The 21,070-nt window shown below is 35.4% G+C and overlaps 1 protein-coding gene across 12 annotated transcripts in view; it reads right to left on the bottom strand.

Moving 5' to 3' along the window:
- Positions 1-21,070, bottom strand: part of LOC127282162 (liprin-alpha-1) — a 648,576-nt gene that overhangs the window by 331,610 nt on the left and 295,896 nt on the right. For all 12 annotated transcript variants that reach the window (XM_051306264.1, XM_051306268.1, XM_051306263.1 and 9 more), the window contains one exon: positions 19,323-19,415. In XM_051306264.1, the coding sequence (XP_051162221.1) occupies positions 19,323-19,415 (93 nt within the window). The remainder of the gene's footprint in view (positions 1-19,322; positions 19,416-21,070) is intronic.

Genomic DNA, 21,070 nt, shown 5'->3' with positions numbered 1-21,070 from the left:
ACAGATGAGCAACGTAAAACACTCGACGAATTTATTGAAAAGGAATTATCAAATTTCGCCGCGTATACCGGTCTTGCTAACTTCACGATACACGTCATCGAATTAATTGACGAAACCCCATTTAAGTTGAAACCTTACCGACGTAGCGTCGAAGCGAATAAAATTATTAATGACCAAATTGATAAATATTTAGAAAAGAAATTTATAATAAAAAGTAATGGTCGTTACGCAAAGACGGTAGACCAAGAGTCTGTATAGATTACCGCAAATTAAATTAAAATACAAATAAACCGGCATATCCGTTAACGCGAATGGATACAATTTTGGATGCATTATCTGAGGCTAATGTCATTAGTACAATAGACCTCACTGATGCTTTTCATCATATTCCGATAGATCCAAAGTCGCGCGAGTGCACCGCTTTTGTAGTACCCGGTCGTTGACAATTTGAATGGGTTCGAATGCCCTTCGGTCTCACAAAGGCACCGGCCACCTTCCAAGCGCTAACCGATCGTCTAAAAGAGCGATTTGTCAAGCACATTCGCGATAACAATTTGCCAGAAAGATTTACTGATCAGGTTCACGCTTAACAAGTTAGCTAGCCCTAAGGTATCTTGGGACTGGACCGTAGAACATTAAAAATCGATCAAAGATGTCAAAGAGTCGTTAAAGAATTTCGTGACTCTGGTCGCGCCGCGACCCGGTGTACCATTCATATTGTACACAGATGCCAGTGATACAGGCATTGGTGCAATTTTGACGCAAAAAGATGTCGAACTCGAATATCGTAGTTTGTGCTTGAGCAGACCCTTAAGGGGTGCGGAATTAAATTATACCATGTAACGATCGAAAATCGTTTCTATCAAAACTTATTAAATGGTTGTTACCGTCAGCTCCCCGAAATTTGAATTACCGCGGGTCATGTAGCGTCTTGCCGCTAGGTGACGCAAGCGAACGGCTTGATTGCAGACGACAAAACCACGTTTTTGTCGTGAGCCGGGAAAATAAAGAAAAAGCAGAGCGAAGCGTGCTACCTCCGAATAGACATATACTGTATATACCGCGGTTTATTTTGTACTATTGTATCTATTTGAGTATTTTACAAATAAATTCCTTCTATTGTGAAATAATTTAATTGTGTGTGCCATAATTATTACATAGACATCAACTGGAGAACTCGCTGGATTACTTATTGCCGATTATTAATCATCTCCGGTAAGTTTGGTCGATTCTCTTTTCATTCTATCCAACTTCAATTGCCTGCATTGTTCACTGCTGCCAAATGGGAAAATTTCCGAGATGTTAAAGGATCATCCTTGTGGACTAAATTGTGCCTCCCGGACGAGTCGGACCCCTCTATTAATTAAATTAACTAAATAACAAATCTCGATGCACGGGTTGTCACATTTTTGGCGCCCAACGTAATTTTTTTTTATGCCAAAATTGTGTTATTAACCACATTTTTAGCACCCAACATTTAAATTTCTTTTTACTATAATTTCAATAAATTATTTCTTGAAATATTTCTACCGGTAATTCGATAAAATTAGTGATACTGTACTATAAATTTTTATTAATAATGAAAAATTTTCATCTACTCTCACTATTTTACATATAAATTACCGAACCACAAGGAGAATTCCTGAAATATCTAAGAGAATTCTAAATAAAATGCTTTTACGCTTAGTTATATGCAATTTACAATTATTTTTCTCTCTTTCTACGCACAATCGCTCTCGCTCTCACAACCATTTTTCAATCACAGTTATATTTAACCGTTTATAGAAATAATTGCTTATTCGCTTACACTCAATTATCGTAAAAATAAATTATTTATTCGCTTTACGCTTAATTTTTTGTAAAATAATTTGCTTATTCGCTAATTGAAAAATGAAATGCTTATCGCTTCTGCTAAATTATTTGTATTAATAAATTGCCTGCTTGCTTTTGCTTTATTGATTTGCGAAAAATCGAAATCTATATAATTATTATATCTTCAAAAATTATAATTAATAATTTCAATTATCATGGGTGATAACCGCGTTTTGTTCTTTTCTTTCCAAAATTTCCTTTTTTAAAAAATATAGTAGTGACAAAGGAACCACTACATAGAGCGTAATCTCTAAGTTCAAAAACACAGCTGTGTTTACATTTACAACTCAGCACGGTCTCTTGTCACCAACAGTCTTTCTGATTAAAATTTTGATTTCTCAAATATTATTTCATTACTAAAAATATTTGACCACCAATAAATCGAAATTAAAATTTTTTTTTCTTTTTCTCTCTCTCTTTTAAAAATAAATTCCCCTAAATATAAAATTCAATGAATTTCAAAATTTGCTAAATAATAAAATTCAGTAAATGACAAAATTCATTGAATAACAAAATTTAATAAATAATAAAATTTAGTACAAAAAAAATTATCTAATAAATAATAAAATTTATTAAATAATAAAAATTAATAAATAACAAAATTTACTGCATAATAAACTCAATAAATGATAAAAATTTATTAAATAATTAAATGCAATAATTAATAAAATTTAACTAAATTCAATTAAATTAAATAAACTACAAATTCCATTTTCTTTCTTTCATAATTTTTTTCTTTTTTCTCTTTTACAAAAGAAAAAAAAAAAAAAAGAAAATAAATCAAAGAGGGAAATTAAAATAATGACAAAAAGAGACGACAAGAAGAAAAAGATTACTGACAGACCTAAAACACGCTCTCAAAGTAAATTAACCGAATCAACTACCAAAATGTATCGAACACCCCCTCACCAGGAAACAAGTCAAGGTTCTCCCTTACAAGAGAACCAGGAGGGCGACGCTGCGGCCCTTCCTCTGCCTAACAATGTGCCCGGTGAAACACAAGGCGCTTTTTCAACAGCGCCAATCACCTCTGCCGAAACGTTGCAAAGCGCTTCAGGTTCCCTGCTCGCCCCTCCCAATACTGGAACTATCTCTAAAATAATGTTCACAGCACGCCGCGGTAGACCCTCAAAATCAAAGAAAACTCCAAATAATCTCATTCAAATAAAAGAAATTTGCCAACAATTAAAATCTTTCAACGCAAATCAAATTGATCAAAATAACCAATTTAAATTGCAAATGCAACAAACGTTTGAACAACACTTGTTAGAATCAAGGCAACAAATACAAACATTATACAAAGAAAACCGCAGCGAATTTAAATCTTTAAGAACAGAAACTTTCCAATTAATCACAAAATTTCGCGAAGAAACAAATACCGCGATAAATGACCTTACACATAAATTTTCAGAATTGCAATCCAAACAAATGCAATCACCCTGGCATGATTCGCGATGGGAATCCATCGATAGGTCGTATCTTACTTCCGGAGGAAGCTATCCGCAACCTACGTCACTACCTCCCACGTTATCCACAACCACGGTAACAACAACATGCGCGACAACAAGCGCAACGTCAAGTGCGAGACCAGCTGTGACAACCAACCCCTCCTTACTTACCTTCGATACCCCTTCTCTTGGAACATCCTTCCCCACTCGCACACTACAATTCAATAATCAGCCAGATTATTTTGGACAAACATCCACGTTGTTTCCACTCGCGGCCACCAATGGTTAACCCCATTGCCCCACCCCAACCAGCACCTAGAAATACAGTGCCCAATTTACATAAAATAATTAAATCATGGGAACTAAAATATCCTGGGAAACTAGATGCTGATGCATTCTTAGACGAATTCGAACGGAAACTAGCCGCATCCGCGATCAATCCCGATGACGCGCTAACTACGTTACCGCAAGCTTTCTCAGAAACCGCGTACACTTGGTTCGCAACATTCCGAACAACCTGGCAAACCTGGGCTGAATTCTCAGCCAAATTCAGAAAAACGTTCTGCGATGCAAACGACGACCAACAAATTAATAATAAAATCCAACGCGCGATCCAACAAGAAAACGAAACCGGAATAGAAATCGTCATTAGAATAAGTGCTCTGTACAATAAATTACAAGAAAAAGTACTAGAGAAAAATCAATTAGATAAAATTTATTCGGCCCTCCACTCGGAATTAATTTTACAATTCGACCGCGAGAGCTTCTCTTCATATGATCAATTAATTGAGAAAATTCGAAAATATGAAGAGAAAATTGCAACAATGCAATTATCGAATAAATTACGAGAAATCGAGTCAAAGAAATCGCACAAGTCACGCGGGAAAAACCAGTTGAACGCGATTGAAACTCAAACGCCACCAACCGATAAAGAACCGCAGACTACCGCAAAACCGGAAATAAAATTGGGAACTGAAACCAAACAAACTAAAAATAATAAAAAGCAAAATAACAAACCGGAAAATAACTCGCATAAACTCGATATCTATAAACAACAAATAAATAGTCTCGAACAAAAATTAAAACTCGAGAATTCAAACACCAAGCAACAAGCAGATAAAAACAAAGCCACTGCGGCCCCTATTCGGGCCACACCTTCGCGCCGTCGATCTTCCTCTGATTCTTCTTCTTCCTCCAGCTCTGCTTTGTCGCGAAAGGGGGGAGAGAAACGTAGATCGTCTACCCGCAAAGAAAAACACCGCGGTGACACGAAACGGAATGACGATAGTCAACCAAGCAGCCACCGGGGCGGAAAACAAAATGGTAACCGCGGCCGTGGAAACAACTGGCGTGGTTTCGGACGCGGATATAATAACAACTACAATTATTATCCGAACATACCGCAATTTCCGCCTAACTTCTACCCAGCTCCGCAACCGCCTCCGCATCTAGGCTTACAACAGTGGTATGGTTATTTTAACCAAGAACAAAATCAACCTAATTCATCTCAGTCAAAAAACGACCAAGATGCCAGGAGTGAGTAACTCTTCCTGGCAAATCAACAAATTTGAATAACGAGAATTCCGTAAACCGCGTTATAACCGCTTCACCAGAAATCCCAAGCCGCAGTAATACGCCCATAGACTCAACGTGTACTTCTCAAACTGTACCAATGCTTAATAAAGCAAGTACCAGTAGAGACTACACTAGTGACTCTGAAAGCGATTACGACGACGCAGCTTACTCGGATTCTGAAACAGAGTACCCTGACTCTAGCGAAGAGCTTTCCTCCACCGATCGGACGCGATCAGTGGGACCAAGCATATCTTCACTAACGTCATTACCTTTAATAAAACCAGCCATAGGCATATTAGCCGCGGCTGAAAAATTGAAGCGACTAGTACGAAAAGGACCAGCCTCGTCCTCTCCATCTCACTTACGTAATACAATTACGACATTAATAAAAATTGGCGGTAAACAATTTATGGCTCTCCTCGACACGGGAAGTGATCGTACTTTCATGTCCGGAGAAATTTATGACAAACTGGAAGAATTTGCGCGCGGTAAACCAATACTAGATGAGGTAACCCGCACAGGCGTACAACTCGCTCAGCGCGACCACATAGCCACCCCTCGTTATTCCGTAAAATTTGAAACGCAAATAAATGATTGCACAGGAGAACTTTGGTTTACAGTTCTCGATGGGCTTACGACCCCCATTATCCTCGGAATGGACTTTATAACCGCGTGGAAGGTCACTATAGATGCATCCCGCGGCGATTGGTCCATAGAAGGATCAAATGTACAATCCCCCTTAGGCTCGACCGTAAGTAAGCTTAGTCACTTAAACTCAATTCAGTTAATTGAGTTGACAGCTGAACAACGGAAAACTCTAGATGAATTTATAGAAAGAAAATTGGCTAGCTTCTCCTCTTACACAGGAGTTACAAATTTAACCAAACATGTTATCGAATTAATCGATTTAACACCGTTTAAGTTAAAACCGTACCGCCGCAGTGCGGAAGCTACCAAAATCATTAACGAGCAAATCGACAAGTATTTAGAAAAGAAATTTATAGTAAAAAGCCAAGGCCGTTATTGTAGCCCAGTCGTGTTAACTTATCGAAAAGACGGTAGACCCAGAGTATGTATGGATTACCGAAAATTAAACAAAAATACCAAAAAATCGGCATATCCATTACCGCGGATGGATACAATTCTAGACGCGCTCTCCGAGGCAAATGTTATCAGTACCATCGACCTCACGGATGCATTCCACCACATTCCAATAGATCGGTACGGATGCCCTTTGGTCTCACTAACGCACCAGCAACTTTTCAGGCCTTAACCGATCGTCTCAAAGAAAAGTTCATTAAATACGTGCGCGATAACAATCTACCGGAAAGATTTACTGATCAAGTTCATGCGTATCTTGATGATTGGATAATCATCTCGCGAACTTTTCAAGAACACATTATGCTACTAGATATTATATTTACAATATTACAGGAAGCAGGACTTTCTATTAATAGAGAAAAATCTCATTTCGCTAAGTCTTCAGTAGAGTACTTAGGATTTCTCTTAGATAAGGATGGCCTAAAACCAAACCCTGAACGAATCGAACCGATTCTTGAACGGTCGACCCCGCGGAATCGGAAAGAATTAAGACAATTCAACGGTTCGGTCAATTGGTACCATCGACACTTGCGAAATATCGCGCGAGTACAGGGACCGCTCAACAAGCTAGCCAGCCCTAAAGTACCATGGAATTGGACCGCGGAACATGAAAAATCCTTCATGGAGGTTAAAGAATCTTTAAGAAATGCTTTAACTCTCGTTGCCCCGCGTCCTGGGCTACCTTATCTTCTCTATACGGATGCGAGTGATACCGGTATCGGTGCAATCTTGACTCAAAAAGATGGAGACTCCAACCAGCTCATACGTCAGTAGCATCAACACCACGGAAATACCAATACTGTGCCTAAGCGAGACTCCAGATTCTTCTCAATTTGAAGATTCATCATGGGACGTCTCTGTAGAGACCTCAGGCTTGGTAGCCATGAAGCGGGAACAGTTTGAAGGTCTACTCACAAACCAACGTACTCTAGCTGAGAAAGTCGCGGAACAGGCCGAAACAATTAAGCTTTTACGCCAGCAAATCGACACCGATAAGGTCACGCGGCAGCCAAGTAGCACACCGAGTGACATTACTGATCTCTACAAGCAATTGTTAGACACAATCCACAAAGAGCGAGAAGCCTCTAACTCCTTAGTGACAGCCCGGAATGATTTGGCCCGTTGCAAAGCTGATAACAAATCTTTGAAGGCTGAACTCGAATCATATGATTATGACTACAATAGTCTAACTAAAGACTACACCGCGTTGGAAAAGCTCCACAAGAAAATTAAAGAGCTCTTCACTGCAAAAATGACGGAAGTATTCCTTGCCCAGGCAGAACTACGGGAACCGAGATTACGCCCGAAAGCATCTGAAGGATGCTTAAACTGCGGTCAATCAGGACACAGTTTTAGGCTTTGTAAGCAACCATACACGGGAAGATACTGCCAGAAATGTGCCATCGAAGGATTCCCCACTGCTGACTGCCATGGCCCCATTACGCCATGGTCAAATACCAAGTGCCAGAATGCAATCGATGCAAACACTGCTGGAGACCGCGTAATTTACCAGACGCTAACTGCTACGAGTGCCGGAGGCGAATGATCGCATCAAACATCTACTCGCGAAACAAAGCAATCCAGGAACAAGAGAGACAACCAGTCTCCACAGTCCGTGATAGGCCACAACCATCCACTAATCAAGGTGCTATCAAAAAACAAAATACGCCACCCGCTCCGTCCAAGGAACAGCTTAATACAAAAACCGCGGATCCAAAACTGTCAGACAAATTGGATATTCCAATTACACCAAAGACGCTAAAGGCTGGGATCTTTGCTGAGAATGTCCCGGAGGAATCTCCAAGATCAGCGATATCTCCACTAGACTCTGATGATAACAACGCGGAATTCTGGGGAACGCTTTCCGAAGCTATCAACATTGGTATTGAATCAGAAACGGAGTGATAGACATATCACCCAGTACCAAATTTCATTTTCTTACCTTTCGTTAACAATTTCCGACAAAACGATCTCGTTAACTTTATCATTATTTTTATTTTCGCGCCGTTGCGCCTATTGATAATTTAGATTTTCTATTATTAAAAACATTACTCCGCGCCGTTGCGCTACAGAATTTTTCTTAGTTACAAGTTAATTGTTACTTCTATCAAAAAAATTATTTCTGTTACAAAGAAAAAATAATTATTTAATTTTTTACTTTCGTACTATTGAGTAATTATTAGTTGTACTTAAATAATGTGTTCTTTTCCTCACTACTACTAAATAAATAAATAAAGTGAGATAATTCGTCTCTGTCATTCTTATTGTTCTTTTCTCGGCGTCGTCATGCACACACAATTAAACCCGCCTCATAAAACCCTAATGCGTATGGCAGCTGTGAACGATCTTTCCAATATATTTTTATTACCTTTATTTTGTTAAAAATATTCAATTTATTCTTTTGAGTATTAACTTTACCTAACAGGCAAGTGAATGTTGGATGGAGTCGTCGTTCGGGAGAGATGATCGACCGAACGCTGGAGCTGCCAGTAACGACAATTCAGAAGGGGGGAGTTGTAACGATCGAAAATCGTTTCTATCAAAACTTATTAAATGGTCGTTACCGTCAGCTCCCCGAAATTTGAATTACCGCGGGTCATGTAGCGTCTTGCCGCTAGGTGACGCAAGCGAACGGCTTGATTGCAGACGACAAAACCACGTTTTTGTCGTGAGCCGGGAAAATAAAGAAAAAGCAGAGCGAAGCGTGCTACCGCCGAATAGACATATACTGTATATACCGCGGTTTATTTTGTACTATTGTATCTATTTGAGTTTTTTACAAATAAATTCCTTCTATTGTGAAATAATTTAATTGTGTGTGCCATAATTATTACATAGACATCAACTGGAGAACTCGCTGGATTACTTATTGCCGATTATTAATCATCTCCGGTAAGTTTGGTCGATTCTCTTTTCATTCTATCCAACTTCAATTGCCTGCATTGTTCACTGCTGCCAAATGGGAAAATTTCCGAGATGTTAAAGGATCATCCTTGTGGACTAAATTGTGCCTCCCGGACGAGTCGGACCCCTCTATTAATTAAATTAACTAAATAACAAATTTCGATGCACGGGTTGTCACAACCACTACCGAAAAGGAATGCTTAGCCGTAATTTTTGCGATTAAGAAACTTCGCTGCTATCTCGGAGCCACAGAGTTTACGGTAATAACCGATCACTCTAGTGTAATTTGGCTACAAGGGATTAATGATCCGCGAGGTAGACTTGCGCGATGAGCTCTTGAGCTCTCTGCTCATCAAGTTAAAATTGAACACCGTAAAGGTACAATGAACGAGGCCCCTGACACTCTCTCGTCTATACGTGTCTTAAAGTCGGTTCTACAATGTACGTGTACGTGAACGCGACGTGCTGACGTCACCCATTTGATTAACATTGTGATGTCAGCACGTCGCGTTCACGTACACGTTCATTGTAGAGCCGACTTAAGAGACACGCCCCCTGCGCGGCTGAACGTCATTCGAGACCAATCGTGGTATGAAGAGATAGTAGTACACGTGCGAAATACCTCCGCTCGCTACGAATAATATAGACTTGATTCCGATGATATGCTATAGTATTATAAGCCTAACCAAATGAAAGAAAGCATTAGCGATAATAATGCTTGGAAAAAGGTGTTAAAAGAAGATGAAATTATCCCCATTATAAAACAATTTTTTGATGCTCCACAGTCAGCACATCAAGGGATAAATAAAACATATTACGCGATTCTTACACTTTACTATTGGCCTAGTATGCCAGAGGACATTAAGCGGAATATTAGCGAGTGTGAGATCTGCCTTAAATGCAAACCTAAGAATTCTCCGCCACAAGGTTTAATGTACCCCCGTAAAATCAGAGAAGCATGGGAAGTAGTCTCCCTCGATATTATGGGCCCTCTTTCGCGATCAAACTCTGGTAAGCGATACGTTCTAGTGTGTGAAGTCACTTATTCACGTTATATAGAGTGCTTTCCATTATCCGCTGCAGACGGACCAAAAATAGTGAGGTCATTAAATATCCTTATTAATAGTTGGGGAACCCCATGAGTTTTTTTAACCGACAATGGGACAAAATTTACTAATCGTAGTATCACTAATTTTATAAGTAAAATCGGTTACGAACGAAAAACTACTTTAGTTTATCATTCGCCATCTAACCCGGTGGAACGCGTAAATCACAATCTAAAAACTATGATTGCTATCCTTTTAGGCGACGACCACCACGAGTAGGATTTTCTCCTAGAGGAAATACAGTTTGCGTATAATAATAATAAACATTCCTCTCCCGGCGTAACACCAGCGTATTTCAACTATATTCGCGAGTTAAGCCGTAGTGGTAAGGGATCACCTGACATTAATATTGACGACATAACTTCACTTGGTCCTGCCAATGACTGGCTTGAACGCGTAATACATATAAAACTTATAACAAGAATCGCAAAAATGATATTAACTTCGAACTTGGAGATCTCGTGTTTTATCCTAATAATACTTTATCTAACGCCATGCGTAATTACAGTTCAAAATTGGCACCACGTTATAAAGGTCCCGCTACAATATTAGAAAAATTGTCTTCCATGGTAGTCATTATAGGCGACATGCATGGCAACAAATTGGGAAAGTATCATGTAAATGATTTAAAACGCGCTAAGAGAAATCTGCAATCGCGAAATGCGCTGTAAACCTCTTTTTCAGATTTGACCAAGGACTCTACCAACAGCAGCAACGCGACAGGATCATCCAACCTTTCAGAGGTCCCATTGATAAGGTTGGCTTCCACTCCAGACGGCCAACAAAATGCATATTCCGTCCAAGAATTTACAGAGGAATCCACAGGATTCGTCATAATTCGCGAAAGTGACTTGCAGAATTTGCAGGAATCCCACCGACTCTTAATTCATGAGTTGATGGATGATAAAGCAACCATCGCTATATTACGCGACAAAATTACTGCCCTCAATGTTTCAATAGTTCCTGACACTGAGAAGGATGTTGTAAAGCAATATAAAATCATCGCCAACCTTGTACAGGAACGACAAGAACCAGCATAACAATTGCCCGTTTTAAAAGAAGAAGCGAACTATTACAAGGAGAAGTCAAGCAAACTCCAAAAATATATCGATTCCTATTCTCGCGATTACGATGAATTGGAGGAGGAGTATTATCGTTTGGAAAGCTTATATAAGCATACTCGCGCTTTACTCACTCACAAAATCACTGAAGTTTTTATGATGCAATCAGAACTACAGGAGACACGAATAAGACCAACTACAGACAATGTCGCGAAAAGTATAGCGGACGATTTTGTCAAAAATGTGCCGCTCCTGACTTCAACACAAAGGATTGCACATGGCCACATGCCTCGGAAGAACGATTCGACGTGCCTGAAGTTAACAGGTGCAAAAGTTGCGTCCTCAATTTCTGCGATCCGAACGACCAAAAGTAACAATTGAAATACCTACTCCTGAAGAGCAATCAATACGCGTAATGAAAAAAGACACCGGATCCTCGCAGCCCGCGATGATCGATATTGTCAGTGAATCATCTGTAATCGCGCAAAGACCAGCACGCAATCTTCATCATGTACTTTCGCAGGAATATTCAGATGACAACACCGCTCTGTGGGAAACTTTAACAGAAGCTTAAAGACTAGGTGTCGAAAAGGACAACACCGTGTAGTAATCCATCAAGGCATCACGCGTACCTATATTCAGCAGAGTTTCAACATTTTTTTTTATGTTTTTCTCTTTCGCACCGTTACGCTTTAATGCTGAATATTAAATAAAAATTACTTTTCCTTTCTTTATTATTTCTGCTGTTGCGCTTTAATTTTCAAATATACAAAATAAATCAATAAAATTAATCATTTATACTACTTCCGCACCGTTGTGCGAATTTCGAAGCGATTCTTCAAAAAAAATTATAGAGGAGGATGGGTCAAGAATAGTTAGGTACGACGTTTTTGAATCTAGCGAGCAAACCTGAATTTGTATCTGCAAGAGTAGTATTTTTGGAAAGCTTGGTTATTTGGCTATAATTTTGCTATATATTATTTTGCTGTAGACTGCAATCCCTACGAGATACGAATGAAAAAGTAAAAAAAAAATTTTAACTATCCTTGCCCCAGTAACGGGGCAAGGATAGATAAAGGAATCCAAATGCTAAAAATGTCATAGGAAATCACTGAATTTTCGTTTTCTCTATTTTATTGGATTTAGACTATTCAATATTGATATATCTAGTATTAACATGCTTTGAAAATTTTCTAAATATCAATTATTGCATTAAAATTCGTCTGAACTGGAATCTGAGGTTTAACTAATTTTCTTCAGATAATCACCAATTTCTTGGTCAATCAGCTTCGTTTTCCGTATATAATTATGCACCATTATGTATATTATCCAAAAAAGAACAATTAAACATTTTTATAATTTGCAGTCGCATTAGCAGGATTTTATCGAGCCGTAATAGCTCTAACTATTTTTGCCCCATGAGGCCATATTTCAGTTTTTTCTAAATTTTAAGGAACGTGATTAATTTAAAAATAAATACGATATACGTGTTCAGCAGAAAATTCCACTCTAGAAAACACTTACGTAAATAAATATTTGAAAGCACTAATATAGAAAACAATATGATAAACACTACGTTGACATTTTAGCAAAACAGACTTTTTACAAAAATAAATTCCTGGCTTCGCAAATGGCGGCAGATTGACATCAAAGTTTTACTGTCTTCTATTGGTGTTAAGACGCAAATATACCATGAATGACGCGATTTTTGAGCAAGCCGTCTAAGCATAACAGCAACTAACTATCCTTGTCCCATCCTCTCCTATATATATATATATATATATATATATATATATATATATATATTTTGTTTTCACTCTTTATTTAGTGTTAACAACGATACTACCTCAAATTGCATAGAGCGTTGTTCGATTGCACGAATGCGTATGTAAGATTCTTAATAAATAAGAATATTTAGTAACTATGCTTTTAATTATTTAGCGTTTATTTATAATCGATCAAAAAAATTTTTTTAAGATTACTGAATGGTCACAAGTTATCATTTCTATAATATCTCATATCGATAACATTTACTGTTTCTAAGTTGGTTTAATTATTATTTTTTTATCTTAAAAATATCGACCAACGACAACAATTTAGGAAAGGGGAGTTGTAACGACCTAAGTCATTTTTTGTATTTTTATTAATTAAATGTTGTTGTTGATGGTTTTCCCTCTTAATATTATCATCTAATTCAAATTGAATTTCGCGGACTTTTGGTAGTTCGCCAAATTCAAACTGGGGCGTAAGCCGCGTAGCAGACGAAAACCGCACGCCTCGCCGCTTGTACCGAAAATGGCTCAGAGAGCATTTAGCCTATGTAAGATATTCAGCGCGTCTTGAATTGTTATCAAAATTTTTATTACACGCGATATTTATATTGTCGTTATTTCGAACATTGAAATAAAAATGTTTTATTTAATAAAAATAATCTGTGTTGTTCCACCAAATCATTTCATCTAGCGACAAAGGAGAATCAACCAGCGATTATCTTATACGGAATAATCAACTCATCGCGGTAAGTTTGACTAAATTCTATAATGGTACTATGCCTGTAGATACATGAATGATGACTTGAAGCCGCTATTGAGTTTTTTTATCGCTGGTATTGATTCTTCGCTTAAATCGATTTGTGGTGATTTCGCTCGTTTTTGTGCTTCCTCTGCGAGTCGTACCAGCAATCAATGTTTTATTATTAAAAATAAAATCTCGCGAAAAGGTCGTCACAAAGCGTATTTTCAATTTTTATTGAAATTGAGATAAATGCAGCATTAGCTTTGTTTTAACCCTTATTAACTGGAAATATATGAAAAAATTTTAATTCTGATTAACAAATGTTAAATTTTGCAAAAATAATTTAACGCATCACACGGACTCAGTGATTTTACAAATTGGAAAAAGCGTATCTGGATTGTCCCCACTACAAATGCGCATTCAGTGTCCCTATGCGGTGTTTATCAATATATATATGCATTCATCAATGTATATACCAAATGCTTCTTAAATAAAAACACTTTTCTAGGTAATTGTTAATAATTAATAACTTATAAATAAAATAACAATTTTACAGTTAATAATTTCCGTTATTTTAAACACTTGTATAACATTTTCTTCAATTTCATTTTTATTGTATTTACTGAAAAGAAAAATAACTTAAAAAAACTATTTAGAAAAATAATTTTAAAAATTATAAAGATTTAAAAATTTTACAAATTTGTAATAATTGATATACTTAAAAGTATCAATTTTCTTATATATATATATATATTATGTTAATCACTTTTAAAACAAAAATAGTACCTTGTTTATGTAACTGGAAGTAGTTCGAAAGACAATTTATTATAAAAATAATAAAAAGATGTTTTTGTTGTTATAAAAACTGATTAATAATTAATTTTCCACTTCAAATTTGGTAAAAATGTAAGTATATATGTTACATTTAAGTTTTTAGCGTAAAATTATCAGCAGATACGCTTATTTCGATTTGCACGTCAGCATATTTGAAATAGTAAAAAAGCGTATCTGCTAATTTATAATTATAACAATAAAATTACATTGTTATAATTGCAAAATGGAAAAATTTAGGTCTATTTATGCTGAATGCTGTTTCATTTTCTTTATATACAGGAAAAATATGAGTGCGGAAGAATAAAACGTATATTCACCGCCAGTGTAAAGTTGGTAGTCAAAAACAAACTTCTTGTTCAAAAAATGGCAAAAATGATTTAAAAATACTTAAAAATTGTTACTCGGGGGTTTTTGGGGTCGCTGATTACGAATCTAAAGTCAGATTTCAAAAATTCAAAATGGCGGAGTCAATATGGCGGACAATTTTTAAAAAAAATGATTTAAAAATACTTAAAAATTGTTACTTAGGGGTTTTTGGGGTCGCTGATTACGAATCTAAATTCAGATATCAAAAATTCAAAATGGCGGAACCAATATGGCGGACAATTTTTTCAAAAAATGGCAAAAATTATTTAAAAATACTTAAAAATTGTTACTTGGGGGTTTTTGGGGTCGCTGATTACGAATCTAAAGTCAGATTTCAAACATTCAAAAGGGCCAATATGGCAGATAATTTTCTAAAAATTTAAAAATTAATTAAAATTACTTAAAATCTGTTACTCAGGGGTTTTGAACATCGCTGTTTACGATATTGAAGTCAGATTTTGAAAATTCAAAATACCATAGTATGGGTGTGATTATTATTGTATCCATTTTGAATTTTGAAATTTTGTAATTCAGACATCAAATTCGGAATCAGCGACCCCAAAAACCCCCGAGTAACGAGTTTCAAGCGAATATGGTAAATTTTCAAAATTTTTGATCGCCATATTGGTTCCGCCATTTTGAATTTTGTAAATCTGACATCAAATTCGGAAGCAGCGACCCCAAAAAACCCCGAGTAACAAATTTTAGGCCAATTCCGTCTTATTATTGGGCTCAAAATTTATGTGCGTGTATATACGTCATCGACACCCAAGGGGTTAATGACAAATTACCCATCGAATGGTAGGAAATCTTGTGCTAAAAAAATTATAAGCAAATCAAGTAAGTTTTTCATATATTTTTTATTTACTTAACCAGAAATTTATATTTTATTAAATATTATAATATAATATTAATATTATAAATGTTAACCTTGTACTCACTGCCAATTGTAATAGTTTATTTAATAAATTATTGTATAAAATATTATATCAAAAAATTTTTTTATAAAAAATAATTTAATAACATTAAAATATTTCATTAATTAGAATGCAACTTAAAGTTAACATTTTTTTCAGGTACGGAATTATAAGTTTTATAAAGGATATACCATATTACTTATCGCTTCAAATATTTAATTCAGATAGTTATTTTTCTATGTTTATCTATTTATTTATTTAACTTGTATATTAATTAATTATGTATAATTATGTTATTTAAGAAAAAATTTTTGTGTATATTTGGTGTTTATATGTATCAAAAAATAATCAATGAATAAATTAATTATCATTTAATATTATGTACTTTTATTCACATTTATTATTAAGAATTATGGGCTCCAGGTGTATCTAAATATAAAAAAAATCAATTTATTACCGTAAAAAATGAACATTTAAAAAATTTTGAGTATATTCAAATGTCATTGACTATATATCAAGATTTTAACATAACTGATATTATTGGTAAGTTTAATGAAAATCGGTAAAAAATTATGAGTTCCACGTCTACCTAAAAATTAAGCAAAAAATAACTTCATGTATTTTAATTAACCTTTTTAAATAAAAAATTTTGAAAATTAATATCTCCAAAACGAAGCAAAACACCTTCGTAAGATTTTAATAGAAGGTTAAGAATATTATAAAAAATCTTTGTGCAAAACCTCACTTTTTTCGGAGCACCGACAAAAAAGTTATAAGTAAATAAAAATCTTGAGAATATTTCAATAAAATTTTTTTAAATCGTATATCATCCAAAAATAATAAATTTTTTCAATAATTCTTTCGTTCCTCTGTGCAGAATAAAGTGATTTATGTTTTTGGTGAGTTCCAACATCTAATTTTTATAGTTTTTTAATAATAGCGTTTTTAAAAAAATTGAAAAATTTAAGGTGATACCAGTCACAAGGATAAAAGGCTCAAAGAAGGGTAAAAACGTAAACAAATTACCAAAATTACGTTTGTGCAGGCGCGAAAGAGTTTGTGTTGTATTAGAGTAGGAGAGAGTGACGTCACGTGAAGTGCTCTCTCTCTCTCTGTCGCATGGAGTGAAACGGCTCTTCACGTAACGTAAACGCTCGATAAGAGTGACTCCCCGTACGTTTACGTTAGTGAGGCGGCACCTGGTGGTCACGTCACGTGATGACGACGATGAGAAGCGGAGTTTTCCGTATTTACGGATTGTCTGGCGAATATTGCTGGAGGGTTACCCGTAGCCTAACGACTCGCTAAGAGTGACTCCCCGTATCGTTAGGCGGGTTTGCGTGCTCTTCGTGTCCGTACCTTAACCGACTCGCTGAGAGTGACTCCCGGTATCGGTGTAGGTACGTTCACGTCAGTGAGAGTGTAAGAGAGGGGTGGGGCCTGAAAATAGAGATTGATTAATAGGCCTACGGTAGTAGGGTGAAAGAAAAGTAGAAAAGTTCAGTTGAACGAACCTTTATTTAAAAGTGCGCAAGAGACCTGCACGTCGCTAGGCGGCAAATCTCTGCTGGCTGGTGTTCTAACACTCAGACCTTATATACACTTAGCAAGTCATCTTGACTGCGAGCGAAATATTAACTACATATTTACTACAGAACAGCGCTCGTAGCGTTAAACAATAAGAACTAAATTGAAAAATTAAATGTAATACACACACACATATGTGACAGTCCCCGAGAGAAGGGACCTTAGCTCACCAAAACGAATTTCACAGGGCAAGCGTTTGAAGAAGAAGCAGAAACGCGGAACTCGAAGAGTGGGGCGGAACTTCTGAAAAGTTCCCCCACCACACTAACACAACGTTGTGTTTCTGTATACGTCAGCTTCGTCTACTTCGTGTATCTTCGGGTCTCAGTCAGCACGAACCGAGCGAAGCTCACGTACGCGAGAGTATAGTTGTGTAAGTAAAGTAGTGGGGCTGATTTCTTGAGTGCCACAATCCGCCTCGAAATGCGCTTGACATACCCATCTTCAAAATGTTATTGTGTCAAAAGCAATTATCCTAATCAGTTTTTGACTTTTGCATGTGAAAAAGCAATTCAAAATCTATCATTTACCATATAAAACTCAATATTGACCTCTGGTGAGCTAAGGTCCCTTCTCTCGGGGACTGTCACATATATATATATATATATATATATATATATATATCTAACATTATAAATTATAAAGAAATTATAAATCATTATAACAATAATATTTATAATTAACAATAAATAAAATTACAATTATTATAATAACAACAATTATAATTATTAATTAGTTAATCACAAATTATTATAAAATAATAATTATTTATAGTAAATTATAAGTTATAATTCATATATATAGATTAAAAAACATTAAACCTCGAACATAACCTTTTTTATAAACAAATTAACTGAAAACTCCGCTCGGAAAAGTATCCGGCGAGCGAGAGAAAAGCGGGAAATAGGAAAGAGGCGCGGCGGTGGAGTTTGGTTGGGAATGCGTAGCAGACCCGTTAACAATGACTCAGCCAAGGACAAGAAATTCATGAAGAATAAGCAATTTTTGACTATCTTCATGAATTCTAGTCACCCCTATCATTACAAAATCACATTGTGAACCTCCTACTTTTGATATTTAATATTTTTATAGGGAATAAAATTTTTACCATAATATTATGGTTAATGAACTCACGGAATCATCGAGTTTCAAATATATTAAAACTAGATTTTTTAAAAATTTGGTCGCAATCACTATTAGATGAAAGTCAGTGGACTAACCCTTCTGCATTCAATTCAAAAATATATAAATTATAAACGAGTATTATATTTTTCGAAAAAACCATTGTTCATAAAAAATATTATATTTAACCTTATACGCGTCCTCTAAAATTTCCATAAGATCAAACATTGAAAGATTTATGAATGTTGTTTTTATAGCAGAATGTTCTTATACATAATGTTATTTAAACTATTTTGATGTAAAAGAAAACTTTAAAATGAATACAAACGATTAATTTGAAGAAATGTAGTTAAAATCCTTTACGGAATAATATAATAATAATTTAATGAATAAAATTTTAAAGAGATAAATAAAGATAGAAAAAAGGATTGATTTAACATTTGATAAACATGTCATTTTTCCACTGCTTCCTGAAACATTAAAGACGCTTCGTTGAGTTTTCACCACCTGGATATTTTCTCTTAATTTATATAAAACTAGGCTATTTTCTGACAACTCTCTCAAAGCTATCTGAATGTTTTGTTTAAAACGAAAAAAATGTGCTATTTTCAGGATTTTGTTTCAAACGAAAAATTGGACATTGCTTCCTGAAAGTTTTCTACAGCTAGTGCGCCGGATTTTCGACTGGGATTGAATCCATGTTAAATTAATGTTCGATCATTGTTAAATTGTGGGTCCCGATCACTGCTACCCGACTACCATTAGAGCGTTTGTCCGAGCGTCGGTCGAGTTATTTGATCGGGATTCTGAATTATTGTCCAAATCAGTGTTATATCAGCATTAAATAAATATAGAATCAATATAACTAATTATAACAGGTTACTTCGGGCTAGTAAGTAAGTAAAATCAATATACCTGGCTTGCGGGAAGTGATTCAGACAGTTGACCTGGACTCACTAAAGACGTGGCAAACTGATGAAGATGTGCTGGCGACATTGAAGCTGGAGCCTGCAATGAAAAAAAAAATATTTTTTAATAACAACTGGAATCTAGGCTTGTAAACAAAATTTTTTTGTAATATCCACTTTTGCTGCATTTGTTAAAAATCTCTGTGGTGAAGATGTTAAGAATTATTTTCTGAAGAAAATATGCCATAATTCATTTAAATTGGACCAGTTAAAAAAAATTTTAAAAGCAATAGGGAGACTGGGGCAAACCGGCCATGTGGGTAAACCGGCCAGGTGTTAGTTTTTCAGAATTGGTCAAACTTTAAAATATGTCAATTATAAATTTGAAAAGACTATATTAAGAATAACTCATTTCTTCAGTTTGACATTTTTTAATTGTGTTTATGCAATTTCATAAACAAAAGTTTGTTTTTTCGCATCCGCTAGAAATTTTTACGGATCTGTTCATAATCAATTTGTGAGAAAATCGTGTAATATTTATTAAAATTGTTTTTGAGGTTTAAAAGGTGTATGCCTCAGTTAAATTTATCGGTATATTATTTAATGATTTTACTAAGCATTTTTTTATACAGGTCTTAATTGTCAAAATGGGCCTGTGGGGGAAACCGGCCTATGTCTGTTTCCCTTGCAACAGAAATTCACGAAGATTACCTATCGGCTAGAAGACTTCGTGCGCGCTTTCGTAAATCTTTGTTCACTTTACGGAGATTTACGAAGTTTTACAAAGTTCACTGACAGACGTTTCTTCTTGAACGACAACAATTAGTTGAAAATATTTGTTTTATAATGAATAAGATGTTTCTTTAATTGAAATTTAATCCTATCTTATTATTTTCCTTATGGGAAGATTGTTTATTGATTTTTAGGGTTCCGTACCCGAAGGGGGAACCCTATTAATGAGACTAGTGAAGCAAGGCATGTACCCCCCCCCCTAGCGGCCACACGAATTTATCTAGAGAGCTGAAATTTGGTATACATATGTATTTTGGCGTGTAGATTACAGGAAAAATATAGCGAATCTCATAGGAATTGATTATCATAGCGTTGTCAAGGAAAAACCATGAATTTTTACGAAAAATCCCTGAAAATGACTATGTACTCCCCCTCTGGTTGCCACATCTTTTTACATAGAGAGCTCAAATTTGGTACACTTATGTATTTTTACGTGAAAATTACAGGAAAAATATAGCGAACATGATTCGGATCAATTTACATAGCGTTGTCAAGGAAAAATAAAAAATTTTGAAAAAAAGCGTTTAATCCACCTAGCGCACACACTATTTGACCAAGACAGTTCATATTTGGTATACTTACGTATTTTTGCGTGTAGATTACAGGAAAAATATAGCGAGCACGATTGGAGTTGATGATCATATTGTTTTTAAGGAAAACTCATATTTTTAGAAAAAATCATGGATTTTTCGAATAAAAAAAGAAGAAAATTTTATCTTAAGGGATTCAAATTTATACATTTTTACGTATTTTTACGTGTAGATTACAAAAAAAATATATCGAGAACGATTAGAGTTGATTATCATAGAGTTTTTAAGAAAAAACTGATAATTTTTTATAAAAATCATGAATTTTCTTCAAAAAACAAAGAAAATATTATCTAATGGGCTTCAAACTTATACATTTTTATGTATTTTTACGTATAGATTACAAAAAAAATATAGTGAGCATGATTGGAGTTGA

Source organism: Leptopilina boulardi, unplaced genomic scaffold (genome assembly GCF_019393585.1).
Source record: "Leptopilina boulardi isolate dan_hultmark-lab unplaced genomic scaffold, ZJU_Lbou_2.1 LbouV2_285, whole genome shotgun sequence".
NCBI classification, from domain to species: domain Eukaryota; kingdom Metazoa; phylum Arthropoda; class Insecta; order Hymenoptera; family Figitidae; genus Leptopilina; species Leptopilina boulardi.
The sequence above is the reverse complement of the archived record's forward strand: the minus strand, read 5'-3'. Positions and strand labels throughout refer to the sequence as shown.